The sequence below is a fragment of the Trichechus manatus genome, unplaced genomic scaffold (genome assembly GCF_000243295.1).
Source record: "Trichechus manatus latirostris isolate Lorelei unplaced genomic scaffold, TriManLat1.0 scaffold00006, whole genome shotgun sequence".
In the NCBI taxonomy this organism is placed as follows: domain Eukaryota; kingdom Metazoa; phylum Chordata; class Mammalia; order Sirenia; family Trichechidae; genus Trichechus; species Trichechus manatus.
This window is the reverse complement of record NW_004443942.1, coordinates 18,616,964-18,643,940: the sequence shown is the minus strand read 5'-3', so window position 1 is coordinate 18,643,940 and position 26,977 is coordinate 18,616,964. Positions and strand designations below refer to the sequence as shown.

Genomic DNA, 26,977 nt, shown 5'->3' with positions numbered 1-26,977 from the left:
CCAATCACTAAGAGTGGGCCTTCTATGGGCCCACAAAATTTTTTCTTCCTTCATAAAACGCTTATCACAGCATATTTTAACAATATGTTTCTTCACCACAAAACAATGAGGACCTCGGGAGTAAGGGCAGGGCTGTTATTTATCCCCTGTGGTTAGTACAAGACCTAGCACACATTAGAGGCCAAAAAATTCACACGCATGAAGAAACTAGATCCCTGGCAAATGAGATACTATCAAAAACAATAAAAGCTTGCCCCCCAAGTGCATTCTTGGATACTTAAAGTTCACTCCCTCCCCCACATGAAATATGGCCGTGTGCTGAATAAAATTACGACTGATGCCTATAGCCCTGGTCTTTCAAGACTATAGGCAGATTAGGCTTCCGCCTCGTTCCATTTAAAAGCCTTTCTTAGAGCAGTTTTAATGCACCAAATGATCTTTCAACGCCACAGTAAGCAAGAGAACGGGCCCTCAAAGTTGCAAACCGAGAGCCGGACGGCGCCGGTGAGAGAAGCACCGAGTTAGACAAGCTCGCAAGCAGCAGGCACCTTCAAGACTCAGGAAGAAGAGCCGGCAGAGTACCCAAGACGCGAAGCCGAGTGGAGGAAACCACGCTAAGCAGGCCGGGACAAAGCCCTCCCGGCCTCCACGCGTCGCCAAGGCAACGCGGGGAGCGTGCCGGCCTGGATTGGCCGGACCCAGCGCTCGCAGGGTCTGCTGGGAGAACACGTGTCCGCCGCGACTCCGCTGGTTTGAACTTGGCGGGGCAGATGTGGGCGGTCGGGCGTCCGGGGGTTACTTCTGTGTCTCCTCACACCTGGTTTCCGGCAGACTGTAGGCCCAGGTCTCGGCGTTCCTCAGGCTCTTTCTCCGTCTTCATGGCGGGCGCGCGGGGGCAGGGGCTGGAGGTGGTGACGGTGTCTTTGTGCTCTCCGTCGCCGCCGCCGAGCTGCAGCAATTCCACCATGTCGCTGTTGTCTCCCCTCGGCCACCAGAGCTTCCCGTTTGACGAGGATGACGGTGACGAGGAGGATGAGGAAGACGTAGACGAAGATGACCATGACTCAGAGGCCAAGGTGGCGAGCCTGAAAGGAATGGAGTTACAGGGGTGCTCCAGGTAAACCCGAGGCCGCCCGGCCGATACAGCCATTCTCAAGATACCTTAGACCCTCTAAGTACCTTCCTCTGCCGGCCAAACACACGCCTGTTTTCTGCTTCAAAGGCGGTCCTTCTCCCTTTTTTGCGCTTAAAGAGTTTGGGGTTTCTTTATGATGCGTAAGCAGCAAAGTCCTGGATCAGCTTTCAATTAACAACATGTCTTCTGTGATTCTTAATCCTTTTTCCTGAGGATATGATGATTGTTACAATCTCGCTCTCCACAAAATTGCTACTATTTAAGGAGTTTTATGAACCCTCAAAAGCCAGATAGTGGACTCCCAAACTCTTGTTCAGACACTTAATGTCAGAATGTGGTTTACTGTACCTTAGTATTACGTGTGGTTATTTTGAAAAATCTACCCATTTCTAGTAATGTAGATGTAGTAAACAGTACATTAGTCAAAGACAAAGAGCTTAATCATAGAAGAGCCGAAGCACAGAGGTTAGAGATGTCAACCTCAGCATCCAGAGCCAGCGTTGGGTCTTGTCTGAACACTTCCTTACAGTGGGATAGAAGTCATTCAATCAAAAAATGTTAGAACCAAAGGGATTATTACAGCCATCTTAAATTGTTTATTTCTGCAATTCATTCAGCAAGCATTTATTTTGTGCCACATACTAGTCTAGTATTTGGGACTGTAAATAAGATAGAAATAATCTCTACCCTTATGGAATTAAATCCTAGATCAATCTACTCATTTTACAAATAAGAAAACTACAATTCAGAATACAAATAAAAAGTCTGATCCAAAACCATACACCTCATTATTAATCTAGCTGGGGCTAGTACCAAAGTGCACCAATATGTTCTCTCTTCCTTGTACTACATGACTGTTAGTGGATATATAGAAATAGGAGCAAAGGGCCTAACCCTGCAGAAATTTCTTTTTCTGAGACAGGCCTGAGTAATGCAGGTCCATTCTGGGGTGGACTCATTACATCATCTTCAGGAAATGTAAGTTCCTAATTGTGGCTAAGAGCTTGGCTGCTAACCAAAAGGTCAGCAGTTAGCCGCTCCTTGGAAAACCTATGGGGCAGTTTTACCCTGTCCTGGAGGGTCGCTATGAGTCAAAATCGACTAGGCTGTAATGGGTTTTTCTTTGGTTTTAATTGTCAAACTGTACAAAGCACAGTACGGGAGATCTGAGAAAGACCAGAGAACACATGTTTAATGTATAAGTATCAAGATAGTTCCCTTGAGCATAAGTCATTTACACCCAGTGTGAGTGAATGGAATATGGAACCATGTGAAGTGAGCCATACACAAGGTTACAAGAGTGAGTCTCTTTAAGGATGAGAAGTAAAAGTAAGTACGTGGTTGGAACGGAGATCAGAAAGAGTAACCAAGCAAATCAGTTCTCCAGACTGGCCATCTCCATCAACCTGATAGTAGAACTTAATGTTAGAGTTTCAGGAGTCCATTTCCACCTGGGTGTATACAGGGATTCTTCAGGGCTGAGTTGGTACCAGAGTTTTTTTAAATACGTTTTTTAAGGTTTTGGAAAATACCTTCCAAGTATAAACAACAGAATTGAGTAATGTGAAGGAGTGAATGTCCATCAGTACTACAGCTCAGCTACTGAGACCTTGCATCACCTAAGAGCCAAAGCCCTGACCAAACGGAGCCCACCAGGGAAGGAGCCAGACATGTTTCACGTTATCCAGATACTGAATGAGCTGATCACACTGGGAGGGTTGTGTTTGTGTGGGGCGGGTGGGGGGGGTTGGCTAAGGCTACCTTTTTTTATTAAATGACAGTTCAGTCCCTATCAATCAAAGGGATTGGTGGGCTATGGGTCTGGAAAGAAAATGCAGGATTTGTCAGGCAGTGTGTGTGGCAAATGTCAGATGTATATTAGGTGCTCAAATATCTGAATGAATGCAACCTCCTAGAGAGGTTCAGTAGTAGAATTCTCGCCTTCCATGTGGGAATTCTGAGTTTGATTCCTGGCCAATGCACCTCATGCACAGGCACCACCCATCTGGTCTGTGAGTGGAGGCTTGTGTGTTGTCATGATGAACGGGTTTTTAGCAGAACTTCCAGACTAAGATTAGAAAGAAGGGCCTGGCAATCTACTTCCAAAAATCAGCCATGAAAACCTATGGATCACAAGGGTCTGATCTGCCACAGATTTTGGGGATGGCGCAGGATCAGGCAGTTTTTTGCTCTGTTGTGCACAGAGTGTCAAAAGTCAGGACCAACTGGGACAGCAACTCAGGAAGCCAACGAGAACCAGAGATTGGCTTGAGAGAACTGAAGGAAGTGGAACTGACATGACTAGATGACTATATGGGTGTGGGAAGTAAGAGGGACCAGGTGTGGAAGGGGAGCAAGAGGTGTTAAAGATCTGCCTGGTTTCTGGCTCAGGTAAATGGTGGATGGGTGAAACTATCACTGAGGTAGGATTATAAGAGGAGGAACAAAATTTTTTGGGGGGGGAACAAGTGGTAAGTGGGTGGTGGAAGATGATTATTCGTGTTTTGGACTGAGTTTGATATCTAAGTGGAGCTGTCTCTCAGGTGGTTGGAAATAAAGATCTGGAGCTCAGGAGAAAAGTCCAGCTTGGAATTACTGTTCTAGGTATCATCAGCATGTAGTAATAGTTGAAACTATAGAGCAGTGAGGTCATTCGCAAGACCGAAACGGAAAGACATGTCTAAGAAATAACACATCAACAGTGTCTCTCACTAGAATACAATTCCATGAGGGTATGGATGAATGAAGAAATACAGCAGCAAAAAAAAAAATGAGTAAGCTCAAGCTATGAGGTAGAGAAAAGTTGTGCTTAGCAGCAGGCGAGGCAATTAGTTGCCAGAAGTAGAAGTGTTAAAGAGACTAGTAACAATAGTCTCTAAAGCTGCCTTGGGTCCTGAATAACTTTTCTTTCCATGGGTGCTGATTTTTGAGCTTTCCCTGAGTATTGTGAGGCTTGTGTATCTGGCCAAGTCCCTGTGTTCTTTATTTACATATACTTATGGTACCTTTCGCTTCCCCTCTTCTCTTTAGCTTGAGTCTGTAGTTAATTTTCCTTACACCCAGAAAAGACAGACTGACAGAAGGTGCATGGTGGAGATGGAGGCTATGGTAGGACATAACCAGCCTAAAAAAAAATCTGGTGAAAGGGAGTCAATTGAAATGTTTGAGAAGGGTCATTTTATTTTCATTTCTGCTAACTTTCAAAACAATTTCAGACTTACAGGAAAGTTGAAAAGAGAGTATCCTTTTGTTCATGCATTACCCAAAAAAAAAACAAAAAACAAGCCAAACCCGTTGCTGTCGAGTCGATTTCAACTCATAGCGACCCTACAGGACAGAGTAGAACTGCCCCATAGGGTTTCCAAAAAGAGCCTGGTGGATTCGAACTGCCGACCTTTTGGTTAGCAGCCGTAGCTCTTAACCACTGCACCACCAGGGCCTCCCCAGTTATTAACAGATTTGCTTTATAAATCTCTTTGTATATACATGTTCTTTTTTTCCTGAATCGTTTAAGAATAAGTTGCAGACATGATGCCGCTTTATTTCTAAATATTTCAGTGTGTATTCTACATAACTGCAGTATAATTATCAAAATCAGAAAAAAACATTGTTACAGTACTGTTACCTAATCCCCATACATTATTCAAACTTTGCCATTTGCCCAATAATGTCCTAAAAAGGAAGAAGGGAATGGGAGAGGAAGGGAGGTCTGCTCCAGGATCTGATTAGGATCATACATTTTAATTCCAGTCCAGTTGCTGACGACTTGATTCTGATTCATAGCTACCCTATGTGTGTCAGAGTAGGGTTTTTAAAACCATAGGGTTTTTAATGGCTGATTTTTCAGAAGTAGATCACCAGGCCTATCTTCTGAGGTGCCTCTGAGTGGACTTGAACCGCCAACCTTTCACTTAGCAGCTGACGTTTACACCACCCAGGGACTCTGCATTGTAATAGTTGTCCAGATATAAGATTTTAAAGGAAAAAGAGTGTTGGCACTGAGTTTAATGGACTGGGTGTGGGTTATCTGAGTGGATTTTTAAATAATGTGGTTTTAGGAAAGGAAGATATTCAAAGGCAGTTTGATGGATAAATTAAATATTGGTCTTCCTTTTCATGATGTTTCATATACATATATGTATTTACATATAATTTACATACATTTACGTATAAATCACAATATTATAAATCACAGCACTAAATACATAATTACTGCTTACACTGTACAGCGAAGTGATTTTGACTAGTAAGCCAAAGAGTTTTATGTACAATGCTACACTATGCTCTCTGTACTAGTGAGGTTGAATCAGAAGATACCCAAGAAGAACAGAAACAGGTGCGCTTACCAGAAGGCAGCCTGACACCATGGGAAGTGTGGTTTGTTGGCAAGGAAAAAGAAGAACGTGACCGTCTACAACAGAAAGCTCTAGAGGTAAAACTAGACGGTTTTCTTTTTATTTAATCTGGGAGCTCACAAAGTAGAGCTGCTCTTGAAATTAAAATGTTAACGCCTCCCAAAACAAAGTTTTTGCATTAGCTCTATCAGTTTACTACATCAATTTTAATAACTCTGTTATTATAAAAGTAGTATGTATTCACTGTAAGAGCATTTGGAAAATATAGATAAGCATAATTAAGAAAATTTAAATTTCCTTTAATCTTACCATCTGAAGGTAATCACTGTTAATATTATGAGGTATAGCCTTCCAGATTTTCTTCCATGTAAATTTTAAAAACGTATATATGTAGAAATGTATGCACACAGACACTTAACAATGGAGCTTGATCATATGTACATTTAACTAAGGCTAAGTCAAAATCAGGAAATGACATTTTACAAGGTGAAATTTAACTGTATACACTCAGTAAAAATTTTAAGGAAAGAGAGAGACAAAAATTGAAATAGACATAGGAATCTACCTCCTCATCACTCAGAGAGCATGTTCCCTAGAATGAATACCTGCTGGGAGATGGGAATCTGTTGGTCTTTCAGGGTGTTTCCATTTTTGTCTGACTCCCTGCCTGGCTTATAGATGTTTCTCTGCGTGTGATTCCAGTGTATAAACATATGTATTGTGTGTGTGTGCATGTAATATGAGTCTGAAACATAAGTCAACTACTTCATCTGGAGCTCAACTGAAACAACTTTAGGGAAGAGGTCTAATACATTTTTCACCCATAATTTTGACTATAGACGATTTTTGACTCATGCACTGACTTGAAAACCTAACCCCTGTGTAGGATGCAACTTCCCCAAATGACTTTGTGTGTTTGTGTGTGTGTATGTGTATGTGGACACCCTGGTGGCATAGTGGTTAAGAGCTATGGCTGCTAACCAAAAGGCTGGCAGTTCGAATCCACCAGGCTCTTCTTGGAAACCCTGTGGGGCAGTTTTCCTCTGTCCTGTAGGGTTGCTATGAGTCAGAATCGACTCAATGGCAGTGTTTTTTTTTTTTCGGGTTCAATGAGTGTGTGTATGTGTGTTGCGGGGTGGGGTTGCTATCCATCACTATCAGCACTCTCACTAACCAAACAAAAAACAAATAACTCTAGATACATTTTCACATGAATCCCTCATGCTTCAAACTCTTACTATTTGCTGTCTACTACCTAGCAGCCAAATAGATTTAGATAATTTGGTGTTCCTCATTATCCAAACTCTCTCTCTTGAGTTCTCCTTATCCAAACACAGGAACCAAATAGATTTGGATTGTGAATACTTGTTGTTTTTAATGAAATAGAATGAAACTCTTTTGTAACCTTCTTTTTTCTGCCTGTTACATTGTTATTATATTTCCATATCATTGAATATTTTTGCATCATCATTTTAAATGGCTGTCTAATATTTTATTAAAATATACTTTAAATGTATTAAATACATATATTAAAATATACTTAGTTCATTGTTGGTGTATATTTAAGCTTATTCTCAACTATTAGTAACCATATTGCCATAAAAATCCTTGGAACTAAAGTTTTGCCCATATCCTTAACATTCCATGGAATAAATTTCCTGTATCACTTTTGAAACTAGTTGTTTATTTCTGTAATGGGTATCTAATGAGGTAAGCAGTTTCATGTTTAGGAGGCTTGGCCTGATTCAGATGATTGTAGAAACCAGTGCATTATGCCATTTTCCTATTATATAATACTTTGTTTTCTAGTTTATGAGTTTATTCCTGGAAAAATACACTGTGAGAGAAGCACTTGTTTTCTCTTAGAAGGGCACAGGGTTTGAGCAATGTTTGGTGTCAGGCAGGCTTAATAAACGCTCTAGTTCCAAACTTGTTATTTGCTGGGTGACTTTAGGCAAGTTACTTAAACTTTTAAACTTCAATTTCATCCTGTGTACTAGAGGGATAACATAATACCTTTGTCACAGGAAATTTTCTGAGGATTAAATGAGACAAAGTATAAAGATGGCAGGTTTTGATTTTATCAGTACTTTTATATCATTGTTATTCATGGCCTTCTTAAAGCCTTTTCATTTATTTTCAGAATTAGTTTATATTATTGGGACTCCATCCAGACTCTCTTCTCTTACCTCAACCTCAGTGTTACCATTACAAATTACATAATTTAGTGCAGTGGCTTTCAAAATATTTGCTTACAGTGAGAAATCTGCTTTGTGTTACGTACAAGCATATATATACACACACATACTTATCTGAAATAATATTTTAACTGTGTGCAATATACTAATGCTGCATTCTTTTTTTTTTTTTTTTATGAGGCTAGTCATAAGCCATTAAATTGATTTTAGACTCACAATTTGGAAAACACCAGTGTGTAGGTGTAGTGAGTCAGTGGAAAAGTAGAATTCAGTTTATGGTATTTTGCTTTATGTCTGGCCATGCTAGTAGTCACTTTTTATATTTAAAAAATGGAGGATCACTTCAAGTCAATTTTAGAGTCAATATACAAAGAAAGAATTAAATTACAGGACTGCACTGAAATTTTAACTCTGTAACCTTGGGAAGGTTTTTTTTTAACTTCTCTTAGCCTCAGTTTCTTCATCTATAAGCCAGATGATAGAGAGGCAATAGTGGAGTGGTTAAAACTACAAAATTCTTGAGCCATATTTCCTGAGTTCAAAACTTGGACCTTGGGCAAATCCTTAACCTCTCTGTGCTTTGATTTCTTCATCAGTAAAAGGGAGAGAATAATACTTAACCTCATCGTGTTGTTGTTACAAGGACTAAATGAACATCAGGATATGGCCTAGAATATAGGAGCACTCAATAGAAGTTAGTTATTATTATGTATAAAAAGGAGATAATAATAGCTACCATGGAGATCTGTTTGAGAACAGATTAAAATAATGAATATAAAGTCCCTACCACAATGATTGAGCACATAGCAAGGTATAAATTATTTGTAATTTGGTTGAGAGATGGAAACCTTTTCATGTAGTTAGTAGCTTGACATTTCTTATGGCTTCTTCCTTATTAACTCTGAATCGATTAAAATATTTTAGCACAAATCTTATACAAATTATTCCAGGGACATCATAACATATAGGCCAACTATTCAATTTATTGTAAGCTCACCTTTGGCTGTTGTGATATTTACATTCTTTTCATGCTTTTCTCTGTTTCGTTTTCTAAGTCATTCTTATATTTTTTGTCCTTATTTACAGTATTTCCTTTGTTTACAAATCGTATCATTAAAAGCACAGATTTTTAACCATAAGAACAATTTATGTCAGATCCCTATTAAAGATAAAAAGCACAAGGGCCAAAGAAGGAACTTTACCAAGATTTTAATTAGTGATGTTGATGGCGTTGTAGCCCTATTTTTAGCTTCCAATTTAAGTGCTTTCTTCAGGGTACCGAGATGTATTTTAGAAATAAATGGGTCAGACTTAGTATTATTTAACTTATTCTGTCTTTTTTATTTTCTGCCTTTAAAATTTAAAGGATAAAATTTAAATGAAGTTGGGTCATTAAAAATACCCTCAGCACTCATATACTTGATTCCAGTAAGACATCTAGATTTGTTTCAAATCTCTCTGTGGGATTGAGTGAAAAAATTATTTTAACCTATCAAAATTATCCACTTACAAAATGTTTTGCATTTATAACTATTGTTCAGATGATACATGTGGTAAACGTTGAACATTAGTGTTATGAAAAACGATAGTATTGGTTTTCTAGCCTTTTTAAATTTTATTTACATTTTTACTTATTTTTTTAAAATTCGTTAGCAGACTGCCATAAATTCTCTATGACCTTTGACTAATTCTCATTTTTAACATTTGCTTTAACATTTTAGTACAGTTTGTTCTAAATTATAAAAATTATCTAGGTGCTTTTTCTTTCTTTCTTTTTTTTTTTTTTTTACCATCTTGCTTTTGGCCATTTCATTCAGCAGCACTTATTGAGGGAAAGGGCAGGCTATGGAGTTGATGAACACAAAACTGTCAGTTTTTCCAATTGTTTCCTTCAGTGGCAAAAAATTCTTTGAAAGTGGGCAAAAATACTTGTTTAAGATCCTCAGTGAATTTTGGTTATGCCTAATAAAGTGTTTACTGTATGGGAAAATAGCTATAATCCTGTTGAAATCTAGTGGTGTACCAGAAGATGATGTGGGGTCTTGTGAGAGAAGACTCCAGCTGTGTCCTGGAAGAGGCTTCCCTTGGTGGTGAACAGATGGAGTCATTCAGAGTGGGAAATTCTAAGAGGGGCCAGCCTTGGATGGGAGGTTCGGGGCTCAGAATGTGATGTGTATTCTGAATTGGCAAATTACTTGAACAGATTTCCTGAGCTTAGAGCACTGTTTGGGTTAGTGGTAGTATCTTCTAGGCACGTTTTGAGATTTCCTTCCTTAAAACTCATATATCAGCATCAACCACAAAATAGGAACACAAAGTCTGTTTTTTTTTTTTTTTTTCTGAATTTTGAGTTTATTTATATTAAGAGTCTTAAAAAGATACATAGATTTAATCAATGATATCTTTATAATTGTATATTTAAATAATTACATGAGTAATGTAAAAATTACATGAGTTCAGGACTGTTTTGGAAAATTTTAGATACATAGTTGTCAGATCTAGATCTAGCCTGTTACAAAGTCTTATTTTTTATTTTGATGTATTTATGTATGTGTATATATAATATGTGTGTGTATACACACACAGATACACACACACACACATTTCCCCCTTCTTTGTTACCCAACACAAGTCTAGACCGTCTTCCCCTCACAACTCATATACTGTGGCAATTTACTTGTCAGTCTCTGTCAAAATAGTTCTAATCTCCTCAAATGCGGTCTTCAAGTTTTACCATTAAGAGCTCTAAATCATCCCTTTTGCTATGTATTCCTGCTTCATAATGTTCAATTTACTTTGCCTGTCTCAGAAGACTTTTTTCCATTTAGTTAGTACCACACTCTAATTTTTTACTACCCATCTCCCCCGATCTCTTCCTTCTAGTCAGGCCATCTCCTTACTGCTCCTTTGATGGTGTTTGCTCATTTCTGACTACCCTGGACCATGCTGTGTATTCTCTTCCTTTCCCTTCCCTTCTCTCAACTCCTGTTATAGACAATACCTCACAATATGGCACTTAATTTTTTGGTGTATATAAGATCAGATTAGATCAGAGACTTCTGGAGGTTCATCTTTACATCTCAGTTCTTGTTAGCTCCTTAGCAGGCACTCCATAAACATATATTGAGTGAGTAATGAAGAAACAGCATATGCAGAGGTAGTAAAGAATCCTTAAACTCAAGATGGGTATTTTGCTTGTTGGAGTCGTGTTCAAGAGTTGGAGGACTTTTCAGAGTCAAGGCAGCTATTTTCTATGCAGCAGAATTTTAGGATGAGAGGTCATGGGAGGCAGGTGTCCTGGGCCCAGTTGTTCTAAAGTGCAAAGATATATTCTTGGTGTAGAGTTTATCTTCATTTGTCTGAAAGTTGAAAAAACATCCTTCCTACTACCACCCATCCCCAGGTAGGTAGGTCTTAGAAAGGGAGAAGTGGGAACCAATGGAAGATATGTAAAAGTATCTGGTTGTTAGTATCTAAGGAGAGACAAGAAAAATTACCAGTAATTATGATAGTACAGTGCTAGAAGTCTAGTTTGAATAGCATTCTCAACTAATGCAGTAATTTAACTGATGAGTGACAGAGTGGTGGCATTCAGCTTACAGTTTTATTTGGCCATACCTTCCACATTCTTTTTCCTGAGGAAATGCCCAAACGTGTAGATTCGAGTGACAGCAAGGCAGTTAAATAATCTGGGATATGAATGTGGTTTTGTTTTACACTTCAGCAGCTATCAAACCAATGAAAAAAAAATCTACATTATTTATTTCCCTAAGGAAAATCGAATGACATCTTTACATTTCTTATTTGGTATAACTTTGAATTAAAATTTTAATTTAGGGATTATTTAATTCCTGTCCTTTATCTTCATCAAGAATCTAGAAGCTTTTATAACTGTTAAAAAAAAAAGTTACAATTCTCTTGAGTTTTTGCCAGTACCTTTACAGTGATGCCAAAATTTATGTGTGGGAAAGTTGATTTCAATGAGGGTAATTTAGCTGAAGTTTAGTCTAAGAAACTAGTGTTTTGCTGCCAAGCAATTATTTGCATTTCTGAAAAATGACTTATACTTTTTACCAATGCTTTTTCTCATCATGGACTAGTTACTTAAGTAAGTTAGTGTCACTAGTGGTATGTTTTCTATGAAAAAAATTATATTCTTGTTTAATTTGGTTAACCTCAGCCTTTTGAAAATATGTGATGTGAGTACTTGCTATTAAATGTTGCTTTTTCTTTAAATAAAATCTACAGGAATTAAATCAACAACTAGAAAAAAGAAAAAAAAAGGAAGAACATGAAAAAAGAAAAATAATTGCTGAAGAAAAGCATAAGGAATGGGTTCAGAAAAAGAATGAACAGGTAAGGAGAAAAAGACACACACGCACACAGATACGTCTTTTGCAAAGTCTCTCCGTTACTCCCTTATTACCTAGGTTTTTCTTATATTTTTCTTAGATTCTTTCTTCTCTGGTTATTTTATTTATTTATTTTTATTCCTTGTGGATATTTATCCAAGGCTCTGTCTTCTGCCCTTTGCTTTTCTCTTTTGCCCTCATGAAGCTTCCACTACTACCTGCCTGCAGGCTATCAGCAAGTCTGTATCCCTAGACCTGACCTTCTGGAGTCCTGGATTTCCATCTGTTAAGTCTGCTGGCACCTTTGAGCCTGCCAATCTGAAATAGCCCTTTATTGCCCATTCTCCCTCTATAGAGCCATTCTCCTAATTCCTTTATTTCTCTTACTGGTGCTGCTATCTTCTAAGTTACCCAAACATAATCAAAATTCTTCTGTCATTTGTGGTCATCTCTTCCTTTCCTTTACAATTACTACTCCTCTGTGTGTGATCTCTTCCTGTCTGGTCTCATGGCATCTTTAAACTTATTTGTTGCTTATTTTCCCATTCTGGAATGTAAGGTCCATAATATAGGCAGGAATTTTTGCCTCTCTTGTTCAGTTCCTCATCAGCTAAATGAGTACCAGCACATAGTAAACCCAAAAACCCATTAACATCAAGTCAATTCCGACTCATAGTGACCTGATAGGACAAAGCAGAACTGCTCATATGGTTTCCAAGGCTGTAATCTTTACAGAAGCAGACTGTCGCCTCTTTCTCCTATGGAGCATCTGGTGGGTTCGAAGCACCAGCCTTTGTCGAAGCACCAGCCTTTCGGTTAGCAGCCGGAAAGCTTAGCTACTGCGCCACCAGGTCACTGTAGCATATAGTAAACCCATTGCCATCGAGTCAAATCTGTCTCATAGTGACCCTTTAGGGCAGAGTAGAACTGCCCCAGAGGGTTTCCAAGGCTGTAAATCTTTACAGGAGCCTACTACCACATCTTTCTCCATGGAGCGGTTTGTGGGTTCGAACCACCAACCTTTCGGTTAGCAGCCAAGCACTTAACCCCACTGCAACACCAGGGTTCCAGTAGTTACCCCAAAATATTTGCTGAATGCATATATTCATCCTTTGTATCTTGCTGAAGAAGTCCCCAATTCAAAAACTATTTTTCATGTTTCCCCACTGTCCTCTGAATGAGGTTTTAACAACTCTAGCCTGGCTGATTAAAGACCTTCTGCTTTTTGACCAAAACTTCCATTTCCGCTATGTCTCCCTCCCATTCTTCCCTTCATTCTATGCTATTGCTTTTACTAGGATCCCTTCAGGAGTACGCACAAGATAATCATGGCCCATCTTCTTGAAGTAGTAGTTTTCCTGGAAAATTTTGAGAGGAAATGTTATATTTTTAATATTAAAACAAGCACAGATACGTAATGGAGTAGAATATAAATTTTATATTTTTAAGGTACACAGCCAGTTTCGAAGACATCTTGAACATTGGACTACACTCCCTAGCCCCTGGGAATATGTGTTCATGGGAAATTTTGAGAACACTTTTGTGCTTAATGTTCTGTATTTTTATATATGACGTTTTATCAGCTTATCATATCCTCTACCCTATCTTTCCTTTTACCCTCCAACTCAGATCATTTACTGCATGTAGCATTCCCTGATTGTTGTTGTTGTGTTCTCTCACGTCAATTCCAATTCATAGTGACCTTGTAGGACAGAGTAGAACTGCCCCATAGGGTTTCCAAGGCAGTAATCTTTACGGAAGCAGATCACCAGGTCTTTTCTTTTCTTTTTTTGAATATTTGTGTTTTAGGTGAAAGTTTACACAGCAAATTAAGTTCCCATTTAACACTTTTTATACAGATTGTTCCATGACATTGGTTACAGTTTTCTCAATGTGTCAGCATTCTCGTTATTTCCATTCTGTTTGTTCCATTTCCATTTATCTAGCTTCCCTTCCCCTCCTTGCCTTCTCATCTTTGGTTTTGGTTAAATGTTGTCTGATTGGTCTCGTATGGTTGGTTAAGGGAGCACATTCCTCCCAGGTGGTATTGTTTATTTTATAAGCCAATCTATTATTTGGCTGAAAAGTGACCTCTGAGAGTGGCTTCAGTTGTAAGTCAAAAGGGTACCTTAGGGCGATAGCCTCTGGAGTTCCTCTAGTCTCTGTCAGTCCAGTAAGTCTGGTCTTTTTTAGGAATTTGAGTTTTATTCTGCATTTTTCCCCTATTCTATCCGTGACCGTCTATTGTGTCCCTGGTCAGAACTGGTTGGTAGTGGTAGCCAGGCACCATCTAATTCTTCTGGTCTCAGGCTAGAAGATGCCGTAGTTTGTGTGGGCTATTAGTCCTGTGGACTCTTTTCTTCTTGAGTCTTTGATTTCCTTTATTCTCCTTTGCTCCAGATGAGAAGAGATCAATAGTTGTATCTTCGATGGCCACTTGCAAGCTTTTAAGACCCCAGATGCTACTCACCAAACTAGGATGTAGAACATTATCTTTATGACCTGTGTTATTCCAACTGACTGAGTTGTCCCCTGTGACCACCAAGTCTTTTCTCCTGTTGAGCAGTTGGTGGGTTCGCCAAGTGTTTAACCATTACACTACCAGGGCTTCTTATTCCTGAATACATGCTAGAAATTAGCATTCCATTCCTTCTCTAAATCCCTGTTCAATTTGTATCACTTTTATGGCACTTTATCATATACTGCCTTCTATTATGTATTTGTTATGTTGTTGTTTTGTATTATGCATATGTCTTTACTCCCTTTATAATTTTAAGACCGTTAAGGACAGGAATTTTTTATTATATTACTTTCTATCCATTACAGATATCTAGCATAGTGCTTTGCATACAGCAAATAAGCATTTGTTATTTGAATGAATGAATGTATTGTCTTCCTTTTCATTTTCAATCATTTCTATATTGGATCACAAATTAGAAATTTTATAAATACTTACTCTGTTAATTTGTTTTCTATTGTGATTTTTACATATTTAGGATGGTACTGCTTTTGTTATAATCTAATTGGCTGGATTCAGGCAAATTATTAAATGTAGAACAGAGTTTTTAATTTTTTAATTATAATTTTTTTGTCCTTATCTAATTCACAGTGGTATTAATAAGAGCACCATTTTATGTAGATAATGTTAGTAAACTGAAAATGACATAGCCTTCATCAAAGTATTGTAAGAAGACTGTTTAAACTAGTATGTGTTTTAACCATAAATGTGTTTGTTTTTTACTTCAGAAGTAAATTATTGCTTTGTTCTGTTTTTTAGTTTACTTCATAGCATAATGCAGTGAGAGAACATTTTTGTGAATAAATGCCAAAATCAGAATAAGTCTGTGTGACAGTTACAAAACTTTGGGAAATATTTTTTGAAATGTATAATTATAAAACAAAATAGTATTACATGTGCAGAATAGTATGCTCTCTCCTCTAAAAGCCACTCTTATCTTCTAACTCCATTAAGCTAATTTTACCATGCCACTCAAATATAGTTGTTTATCTAAGAATGTGAGATACTGCTGGGAGATGATATATTCACTGTTTAATTAGTGACAGTAAACCTAAGCCAATTATTTGAGAAAAAATTCTTTCTTTTGGAGGGAAATGGCTTGCCCTGACATAAATCACTAATTATTATTGAAAGCAAGATTCCGTAAGTTTGAGAATAGTCCTAAAATGAAACCTGAGAAATTTAATCTGTTCTGTAGAACTCATGTGCATGTTAAGGAATAATTGATTACTCGAATTTTTTCTTTTTTTTTTCCTTCTAAACCTATCAGATTTCTTATTTCAGTCTTAGTTACATTTACCTCTATTTGTAAAGACTGCCCTCCTGGTTCTTCTCTTCCTGTCTGGCATCTAGTTTTTTCCTCCTCTGTTTACATTTCATGGTGTGTGGTCTGCCCTGCCTCCAGCGTCATTCACATTTTAGCTATATCTGTGGTTGTTATTTTCTCCAAGTCATTTTCGCTGTGTTCTATCAAAAAATTAGACAAAAAGAATTTATGTATCCATTAGCAAAGCTAGTTCATTGTAATATGATTGTAAATTGTTAAGTCCTTTAAAAATAAATGGTTTATCTCATCTGGTCCTCTTACATCTGTGCTGCCTTACTAATTTTTTTTTTTCTAGATTTGTTTTTTACAGTGTGCTTTGAAATATTTTGTAAAATCATCTTTTAGTGTTTTAAAAATATTTAAAATAAAAATTATTTTTTGATTCTCAAGGTGTGGATCCAACATTTTTAATACAGGCAATCCTTAGATTATGAACAAGTTCCGTTCCTAAGTCTGTCTTTAAGTCGAATTTGTACATAAGTCAGAACAGTTAGGTTCAGTTCGTATCTACATCAGTCAAATGTTTGTCTTACTATATAGTGTACCTTTCAATGAGTAAAAAAAATTAAAGAAGCACTTCCAGATACCCTAAAACATCTTTAACATAATAATACAATAATAATAATACTGTTTGGATGCATATCACAAAGTAGCACCCATTTGTTATTATAAACCATTGTATATATCTCGAATTTTTAATATAATAGGCTTTATGGGGGTTGATTTGTAACTATGGGTTGTACATAAGTCAGATGTTCATTGACCCAGGGACTGCCTGTCTAAAAAATTAATTCAGATCCACAAGCTGTATGATTATCAAACTGTCTCTCATCATTCATGCATTTGACAAATGCTTATTCAGCTTTACTGTATGCCAGGCACTACTTGAGGAACTAAAATAAAAATTCAGAAACTTTAAGTAGCCAGTTGTTTTGTTAGTTTCCTATAGTTGCAGGAAACAGAAGTTCTCTCTGGCACCATTTTAAGAAAAGGAAGGTTTATTGTGCTGTGTTGTGATGTAGCTCCAGAGTGTCAAAAAATCAGAAGCCACTTAGGAGATGGCTTCTGTCTCTCAGTACTTCTCCCTGAGTGCCTGCTGTGTTCTCTTCTTGCTAACTAAAAGCATTCTGTTCTCTCCTCTTTAGCTTAAATCCTGCAGAGAACCTATCTTATTTTTGTTAATCAACTTTATTAAGCTATAGTTTGTTGTCGTTAGGTACTGTCGAGTTGGTTTGACTTATAGCGACCCTGTGTACAACAGAACAAAACGTTGCCCAGTCCTGTGCCTTCCGCACAGTCATTGCTGTGTTTGAGCCCATTGTTGCAGCCATTGTATCAGTCCATCTCGTTGAGGGTCTTCCTCTTTTTCGCTGACCCTCTACTTTACCAAACATGATGTCTTTCTCCAGGGACTGGTCTGTCCTGATAACATTTCCAAAGTACAAGAGACAAAGTCGCACCATCTTCGTTTCTAAGGAGCATTCTTGCTGTACTTCTTCCAAGACAAATTTGTTCTTCTGGCAGTCCTTGGTATAGTCAGTGTTCTTTGCCAACACTGTAATTTAAAGGCGTCAATTTTTCTTTGTTGTTTCTTATTCATTGTCCAACTTTCACATGCATATGAGACAGTTGAAAACACCATGGCTTGGGTCAGGCACACCTTAGTTCTCAAAGTAACATCTTTGCTTTTTAACACTTTAAAGAGGTCTTTTGTAGCAGATTTGACCAATGCAATACATTATTTGATTTCTTGACAGATGTTTTCATGGGTGTTGATTGTGGATCCAAGTAAAAGGAAATCCTTGACAACGTCAATCTTTTCTCCATTTGTCATGATGTTGCTTATTGGTCCATTTGTGAGGATTTTTGTTTTATTTATGTTGAGGTGTAATCCATCCTGAGGGCTGTAGTCTGATCTTCATCAGTAAGTATTTCAAGCCCTCTTCACCTTCAGCAAGTAAGTTTGTGTCATCTGTGTAACACAGGCGGTTAATGAATCTTCCTCCAATCCTGATGCCACATTCTTCTTCATATAGTCCAGCTTCTCAGATTACTTGCTCAGAGTACAGACTGAATATAAGTTATAATTTACATATAATAAAATACACTTATTTTAAGTATACAGATATCGAACTTTTCCATCTCCTCAAAAAATTTCCCTTGTGACCCTTTGCAGTTAACTTCTGATACCACCTCCCCAGCAAGCCCTAGCTTCAGGGAAACCATTAGTTTGCTTTCTGTCCCTGTAGATTGAATTTGCCTTTTCTAGAATGTCATATAAATGAAATCATAGAATTTAAACTCTTTTGTGTTGAGCTCTTTTTGTTCTTAAATTTATTCTGCTATGGAATGTATCAACTTTGTACCTTTTTATACCGAGTAATATTCTATCCTATGTATACAAGCAGTCCCCAGGTTACAAATGTCAGACTTATAAAGCCTATTATATTAAAAATTTGAACACAATGGTTCATAGTAACAAACGGGCTCTACTTTGCGACAGGCATGAAAACATTACTATTACTGTATTACTATGTTAAAGATGATATAGTCTATCTGGAAGTGTTTCTTCAATGTTTTTTACATTATGTACTATATACTAAGACAAACATTTGACTTACTGATGTTAGATAGGAACCGTACCTACTGTTCGACTTACGTACAAATTTGATTTAAAGCAGGTTTAGGAATGGAACTCATTCGTAATCCAGGGACTGCCTGTATACCACAAATTGTTTACTCATTTGATGGACAGTTAGGATTGTTTCCATTTTTAAGGTATTATGAATAAAAGCCTGTGACCATTCATGTACAAGTTATAAGTTATTTTGTGGACATTTGGTTTCGTTTTACTTGGGTAAGTACCTAAGAGCTAAATTGCTGGGTTGTATGATAAGTATGTGTTAAACTTTATAAGAAATTGGCAAACTGTTTTTCTGAAGTGCTTGTACCGTTTCACATTCCCACAGCCATTGTATGAAAGTCTCATTTGCTCCACATCCTTGTCAAATTTGTTATTGTTGGTCTTTTTCATTTTAGCCTCTCTTGTGTGTAGTGGTGTATCATTGTTCTTTTAGTTTGCATTTCCCTGAGGTCTGTTGTTTAGTTTCTGTTTGTGAGCTTATTGACCATCTCTACATCTCTTTTGTGAAGCATTAGTTCCTGTCTTTGTCCACTTTTTTGGAAGGATTTTGTGTTGTATTAAGTTGTAAGAATTCTTTATATATTTAGGTTACAAGTCCTTTGTCAGGTGTGTGTGTATATATATATGTATATATATATATATATGTACATATGTATATATATTTGAGATATCGTGTTAGGTGCCATTGAGTTGGTGCCGACTCATAGCGACCCGGTGTACAACAGAACGAGACACTACCCGGTCCTGTGCCATCCTCACAATCATTGTTATGCTTGAGCCCATTGTTGCAGCCATTATGTCAGTCCATCTCGTTGAAGGTCTTCCTCTTTTTCACTGACCTTCTACTCTACCAAGCACGATGACTTTCTCCAGGGAGTGGTCCCTCTTGATAACATGTCCAAAATTCGTGAGAGGAAGTCTTGCCATCCTCGCTTCTAAGGAGCATTCTGGCTATACTTCTTCCAAGACAGATTTGTTCTTCTGGCAATCTGTGGTATATTCAGTATTCTTCGCCAACACTGTAATTCATAAAGAATTGCATCACTACTTCTTCAGCCTTCCTTATTCATTGTCCAGCTTTCACATGCATATGAAGTGATTAAAAACATCAAGGCTTGGGTCAAGTACACCTTAGTCCTTAAAGTCTTTGCTGTTTAACACTTTAGAGAGGTCTTTTGCAGCAGATTTGCCCAGTGCAATGCATTCTTTGATTTCTTGTCTGCTGCTTCCATGGGGTTGATTGTGGATCCAAGTAAAATAAAATCCTCGACGACTTCAGTGTTTTCTCCATTTATCATGATGTTGCTTGTTGGTCCTGTTGTGAGGATTTTTGTTTTCTTTATGTTGAGGTGTAATCCATACTGAAGGCTGTGGTCTTTGATCTTCATCAATAAATGCTTCATGTCCTCTTCACTTTCAGCAGGCAAGGTTGCATCATCTGTATATCACAGGTTGTTAATCAAATATATTTGATATATATATTTCAGATATTTATTTGAGATATATATAAATATATATATAAAAATTTGGAATATATATACGCATCAAAGATTTTCTCCTGATGTGTGGCTTCTTATTTAATTTTTCTTAATAGTGGTTTTTAAAGAGCACAAGTTTTTAATGTTGATGAAATTCAGTATTTCAATTTTTTCTTTTTGTGGTTTGTCGTTTTTGTGACCTGTTTGAGAAATGTTTGCCTATCTCAAAGTGTAAAAGTATTGTCCTTTGTTGTCTTCCAGAAGTTTTATAGCTTTAGCTTTTACCTGTATGTCTACTTCAAGTTAATTTTAATATATGGTCAAGATAAAGGTCAAGATTCATTTTTTTGCATATGGAGATCCGTTTGTTCTAACATTATTGAAAAGATAATCCTATCCCTGTTGGACAGTATCTTGCAATTACCATGCCTGGTTTTGAAATTAGGGTAATGCTGGTCTCTTGATACGAGTTTAGATGTGTTCCCTTTTCCTCTATTTTCTAAAATAATTTGTGTAGGATTTGGTATTATTTCTCCCTTAAATGTATAATAAAATTCACCAATGAAGCCATCAGAAGCTGGAGTTTTCTTTGTGGGGAGGATTTTTTAATTCTGAATTCAATTGTTTACAAGTAGAGGGTTATTCACTTTATTTCTTTTTTAGTCAGTTTTGGGAAGTGGTGTATTTCAAGCCATTGTATTTTATCTGAATTGTTGTATTTACTGGCATAAAGTTGTAATGAGTCTCCCTCTCTTCCTCCCTTCTGCCCATCTCTTATAACTTAATAAACTTTAGTCTCTATATACCTGCTTATTCTAGATATTTTTAAATGGGATCATACAATATTTGTCCTTTTGTCACTGACTTATTGCACTCAGCATAATGTTTGCAGTGTTCTTCCATGTGTGACATGTATCAGGATTTCATTTCTCTTTATGGCTGAGTAATATTCTATTGTATGTGTATACCACATTTTGTGTATGCATTCATTTATTAATGGACATTCTTGAGATTTTTTTCCTTATTTCAAGAAATTAAAACAAGAGAAAAGGAAGATCTTTTATGTTTACTATTTCATACCTTAAGTATCATTTTGTAGATAGATTTTTATCTGGTGGATAATCTTTTAAATGAGAAAGGAACAAATACTGCATTATAGTTTATGTAGGGGGTCAGCAAACTTTTCCTGTAAAGGGCCAGATAGTAAATATTTTAGACTTCGTGGGTTATACAGTTTCTGTTGGAGATATTCAGTTTTGCTGTTGTAGTGCAAAAGCAGCCATAGATAATAAATATGTAAACTAATAGGTGTGGCCATGTGCCATTACAACATTATTTACAAATAAAGGTTGCTGGCAGATCAGATTTGGCCTCCTGGCTGTAGTTTGCCAGCCCCCCATCTGTGTAAGACTTATAAGAATTACATTGCCAGAGATTTGCCTATATGTGTCCTTACAGCAGTACTTGATGGGCCAAAATATTATTATTTTGTCTTTCTGTAATTCACTAATGGGGAAGATTTACTCAAGTATTCGTATTGGCAAACTATCTTACAAGGAGATGTGTACACATGTGGCTTCTATTTTAGAGGGAAGATAGACATTCATTAAAAAATACTAAGATTTAGGAAAATACAACAGGTTGTAATTGTCATTCACTAATTTATTTAACAAATCTTTATTGAGCACCTACTATTTACTGTCCCTGACTCAGACCGTACTTTTGTGAGAAAGACCTTTGTCAGTGCCCTCATAAAACTTAGAGCCAACTGGTAGACTAACATTGAACAGGTAATTGCAGGTATGTTATATATTTTCATAAGCCACATTGTGCCACCCACTGTACTATCTATCACCTATTTTAAGAAATAACTGAAGTTTCACAAATTACTATATATAATGATCATTCCTGGTATGAAGGTAATTACAAGTATTCCAATTAAATCTCTCCTGTTTTTATTTAAGAAAAGAAAAGAAAGGGAACAAAAAATTAATAAAGAAATGGAGGAAAAAGCAGCAAAGGAACTAGAAAAAGAACTTTTGCAAGAAAAAGCAAAAGAAAAATATCAAGAGTGGCTAAAGAAAAAAAATGCTGAAGAATGTGAAAAGAAGAAGAAAGAAAAGGTATTTTTATTAGAACGGCCTACTAGAATGTGTGACTTTGGTGTTTATATGTGCTGACTGTAAAATAAATACATGGAGCTATTTCTATTTATTCTAGCATACTGTGTTTAAGCTTTAGAAGTGAATATTCATTTGTGGTTTTCTTTGGTTGAGAAATAGTAATAAACTTGTTGATATTTTTCAGTCAGGTTCAAAACTTTTTGTTGTTACTGCTTTTAAATATTTTTCAATCCACTTTTATGAAGTTTTATACAGTAAAAGCTGTGAAAGCTGGAACCTGTGAATGGCGGAAACCTGTCAGAGAAGGAAAACAGAAATATTTTCACTAATAGAGAGCAATGGAAAAGTGATAAGACAGCACCTTGTCAAAGGCAGAGAAATTGCAAGATCCAGAAAAACGAGGCAGTCCTGTCGAGTTCCAGCTTTCATGGGTTTCAGTGTATAGTGTAATTAGTATTCTTTTAACACGGCAAATTCCTTTTTTCTCTTGGGTTAATGTCCTATTGTTGTTCAGAGGCAGACTCCTTGGTAACACATTCCTGACCGTATTGAATTTTACTCTCAAATTACAGAAATATGATTAAATATTTATGGCCTGTAAGCAACTCGGGTGGGAAACTACTGGGGGGAGAAAGCAGTAGATATTGAATGGAATTTTTAGTTACAGAATATCCCTGAAATTTTTTTTTGTCTTGTCATTTTAAGGAAAAAGAAAAACAGCGGCAAGCTGAATTACAAGAAAAAAAGGAAATAGCAGAAAAAAAATTTAAGGAATGGTTGGAAAATGCAAAAAATAAACCTCGTCCAGCTGCAAAGAGCTATGGTTATGCCAATGGAAAACTTACAGGTTGGTTTTTATGCTAGTGGCTTACATAAATATGGTTTGCAGGAGCAAATATTATACATTTAGTTTCCTTTTGGCAGAAATAGAAATGTGTAAAAATAATTTTTCTTTCAAATTACTATTTTCCAAAAGATTATGTATAACATACTATATTCCTGTGGGGATACCACAAATTTATTGTCATTTCACATAAACTGGATATTTGTTATTTTCTTAACATCAGTGGTCGCAAAACTCAGACTTAAGCTTTAAAGTAATGATTTCTAGCAGTAAGAAACAAGTAAAATTCTCTTATAGTTCATGGATGATAAAGCCTTAATCAGGATATATCAATTGGGTTACTTTTCCTTCCCTTCTGACTGGCTCTAAAGCAGAGCTCCAGTGCCTCTGGCACAATCTTTTTGCAGGATAGAATACTAGACAACACATGAGCCAGATGCAGAGCCAGTTGGCCTTTAGGCTTGGTCTGATTATAAATGGCAATGCATGCTTTTCTCTCTGCTTCATGTTGGAAGCTCATACCTTGCTGACAGCTGCCTTCACTTGTTTAAGTGATTTATTGTGAAAAATACTCCCTTTCTATTTTGTTCACACAATAGAACATATTCCAGACTTTGTTTTGACCATCTTGGTGAAGTGTGTGTTGACATATCTTTGCAGTCAAAGTGGGCTGCCGGTGTCTGAATGACACATTCCTGCTGTCAGGATTTAGGCCTCTCGTATATGTCACAAAGGTCATTCATTACAGCTACTGAGCATGGTCTGCTTCCTTTTTTTTCTTTCTTGTTTGAAAAAAGGGTAATGATTAAGCAAGGATTTTAATCACGTGATTGGATGGTAAAATTAAAATTTTAGGTGGAATAAATATTGACCAAAAGCTAATTGCTAAAATAATGGGTTACTTTATTAATTTTTTCATGTTTTTAATGAGTTTAATTTTGACAAACAGTATATTGTTTGCAAGTGCTTTACTGCTCATAAGTCTGTATTCTTTATGTCCATATCATTTTTTACAAATTATGAAATAAAGGAATTTATATGCATATGGTGACTGGAAGATTTGGATATAATTTGCAAACTGTTCCTCCTTCACGTAGTTATTACGTCCCAGGCATCACAATGCGTTGAACACCTCATGCATTCCAGCAGGCGAGTGCTACATAATTAGTGATCGAAAGTATAGTGATAATGTGAAATCTTAATAATTTGAGTGACAGTAGTTCAGCATTTCAGTGATTCTAAACAAGAATTTTGATTCACATTAGCTACATATGCAAAATAAATTTTTTTCTGTAAACTTTAGCGTCTGACAGGAGGAAGCTAGTACACAATCAGTAGTTCTCCAGACTGAATTAAGAGAATGAAGATTTTGTTCAATTTAAGGGTTCTAAAATTAATTTCTTCATAAACTTTTCTAAACATTTTTTATATTTAGTTATAAATTAACCTTTGGATTTTTAGAATTATTTATATTTTAATATTTATACTGTAATAGTTACCATATTTAAGAAGAGTTAGTATACAAGAGTTCAAGTTTTAAGTGAATCAAACCAGTTTATCAATGACATTTTTGCCCTTCAGATTTTTTAACATTTTGCTCGGATTTTAAAATAAGTCATTTCTTTGATTTAAGTGTTTTTTTCTCTTTTTAAAAATAATATTAGGCTTTTACAGTGGAAACTCCTATCCAGAACCAGCCTTTTATAATCCAATTCCATGGAAACCAATTCATATGCCTCCTCCCAAAGAAGCTAAGGATCTATCAGGAAAGAAGAATAAAAGACCTGTGATAAGTCAGCCACACAGGTCATCATCTCTGGTAATTCATAAAGCCAGAAGCAATCTTTGCCTTGGAACTCTGCACAGAGTACAAAGATAGCATATGTGGGAAATAACATGTTTTTACCTGGAGCTATTTAATTTTAAAGTCAGAAATCATTTCTTACTACTTAATCAGTAACTCACCATTTGACCTGATGATTGACAAGTTCCCATTTTTGCATTTGTCTGTGGAGTCCTTAGAGTAGTTGAGGAGCTATTTCATACATTTTGATTTTTATAAATGTTTCAAGGTTGATCCTGGCATATTGTTTTGCAGGATAAGTGACTAAATGTCTAATTAATAATTGTGTTTGTATTTGGTGTGTATTAAAGCTAAACTGTAATATCAATAAAGCAACAGTTTTGCATACTCTGTGTTCTTAGTTTTATGTTTTTGAACATAATAAGATTAAGATTAAATCATTCAAATGATCATTTCTAAACTGTATACTTCAGATAACTCTTCGAACAATCTGCATGGGTTGGAATCCTAGATTAATCAAAAACAGTCTTTGTTGATGGATTTTGGTATATTTTTCTGTACATAGATACTTAAAAATAATTAGTGGCATGATTTGTAACAAAAAAAGGACTGGAATTTTCAAAGGAAAATTTAAAACATTTTTTGGTACTATGGATCTTGAGACAGCAATGAATATTTTGCTGTACTTTGTAAAAATAATTGTACATTAATTATAGTTAGCTTGCTAATTTTGAAATGCAAATTTTTATTTGAATGTAGGATTACCAGTGCATCATTTTTTATTGTCAAAAATGTTAAATGTTCACAGATCTTATTAGTAAGTACATTTGAAGTCATTCAAAGGATTATTAAAATAGCACTCAACTTTTTATTAAAATTTAAAAGTCTATCTCTTTTTAGAGAATGATCAAGAAATGAAATTTTGTTGTGGCAATACAAAGTTTAGTAAATTCATTTAAAAGTGATTCCTATTTAGAATACATTTCCATGTTTCTGCTAGGTAGTCATCCACCAAGTTTTTGGTGTTCGGGTGATATTGGTTAACGCAAGGAAACAACAGCAGAATGTTTGAAAGGTTTCATGTCATCAGAAGTCTAGGAAAATTCACGTCTAAGCAGAGAGCATTTTGGGAGGATCAGTAGGATTTGCTGATTTAGAGGTCTGGTCATCTTTCTCAGAACTTTTCAGATACAGTGAAACTTCCAGGTGATCATTCTACTTGAAAAATTCACCTATAGAGAGAGGATGTAGAATTTTCCAGGGTAGCAGTAGTAGTCTTAATTTCACAGAAGTAGACTTACACAATTTTTAGCTGTAACAATAATTCTAATAAGATTTGTCATTCATTCAATCACTAATTAGTCTCACCAGTATTAATTGAATATTTACTCTGTAACAGACATTTTGCATATTGATTTAGGATTTAAATGATATTTATTTAATTTAGCAAACATTTACAGCCTAGCTAGGAAACGTGTAACAACTATCAGTGATATCTGGTTACATACTGTGATACCTTATGCCTAAAATCATGTTCAGAGTTCATCTAGGAACATGGATAAGAGACATTTCAACCTATGAAGGGTTTAAGAGGAGGTGACATTTGAGCTAGTAAAAGATAAACAGGAATTTTCGAGATGGTCATAGAGCTGACCACATTTCACCGATATGTGGTGAGAAGTAGCTGGGGGAGAAGCAAGGGTCAGATTGTAAAAGACTTTACATGCTGCAGAGTTTGGACTTGAGCATATGGGCTTGTGATGACCTATCTCACTGCCCTAATGATAGATTTTTAAAAGATAATGACTACTAAGCTCATTTATTGTTAACAGTTCCCTATTTTTATCAAAGTCTTCTTCAACAATTACCATGAGGTTAGTGTTTTCAACCTGCATTAATTTCTCCTAAAGTCAAGGAACTTTATATTTTAGCCATTACAACTATTTGAAATTTCTGTTGAAATTTTAAAGATTTATGTCTTGGACTTCTATTACTACTTTGACTGGGACTGCTCTAAAATAGGTAACCTATAAGGTCAACAAATCCATGATCCAGTAGTAAAAATAGGGATGGTAGACCTGAGTATGAGTTCTAGCTTTATCTGTATTTATCTGGAAGGTACCTAATTTTTTTTTCACAAAGTTTAATACCTTATCTAAGTTAGAAACATCATGGGGATATAAAGGGAAGTATCTGAAA

General features: G+C 36.3%; 1 protein-coding gene across 1 annotated transcript; it reads left to right on the top strand.

The window, feature by feature from the left end:
* The first annotated feature begins 770 nt into the window (after positions 1-770).
* CCDC34 (coiled-coil domain containing 34) lies at positions 771-26,504 on the top strand. The gene is made up of 6 exons (XM_023737833.1): positions 771-1,117; positions 5,432-5,567; positions 11,937-12,044; positions 21,972-22,130; positions 22,836-22,977; positions 24,639-26,504. The coding sequence occupies exons 1-6, from the start codon at positions 771-773 to the stop codon at positions 24,851-24,853; spliced, it is 1,107 nt and encodes a 368-aa protein (XP_023593601.1). The 3' UTR covers positions 24,854-26,504.
* Positions 26,505-26,977: the final 473 nt, after the last annotated feature.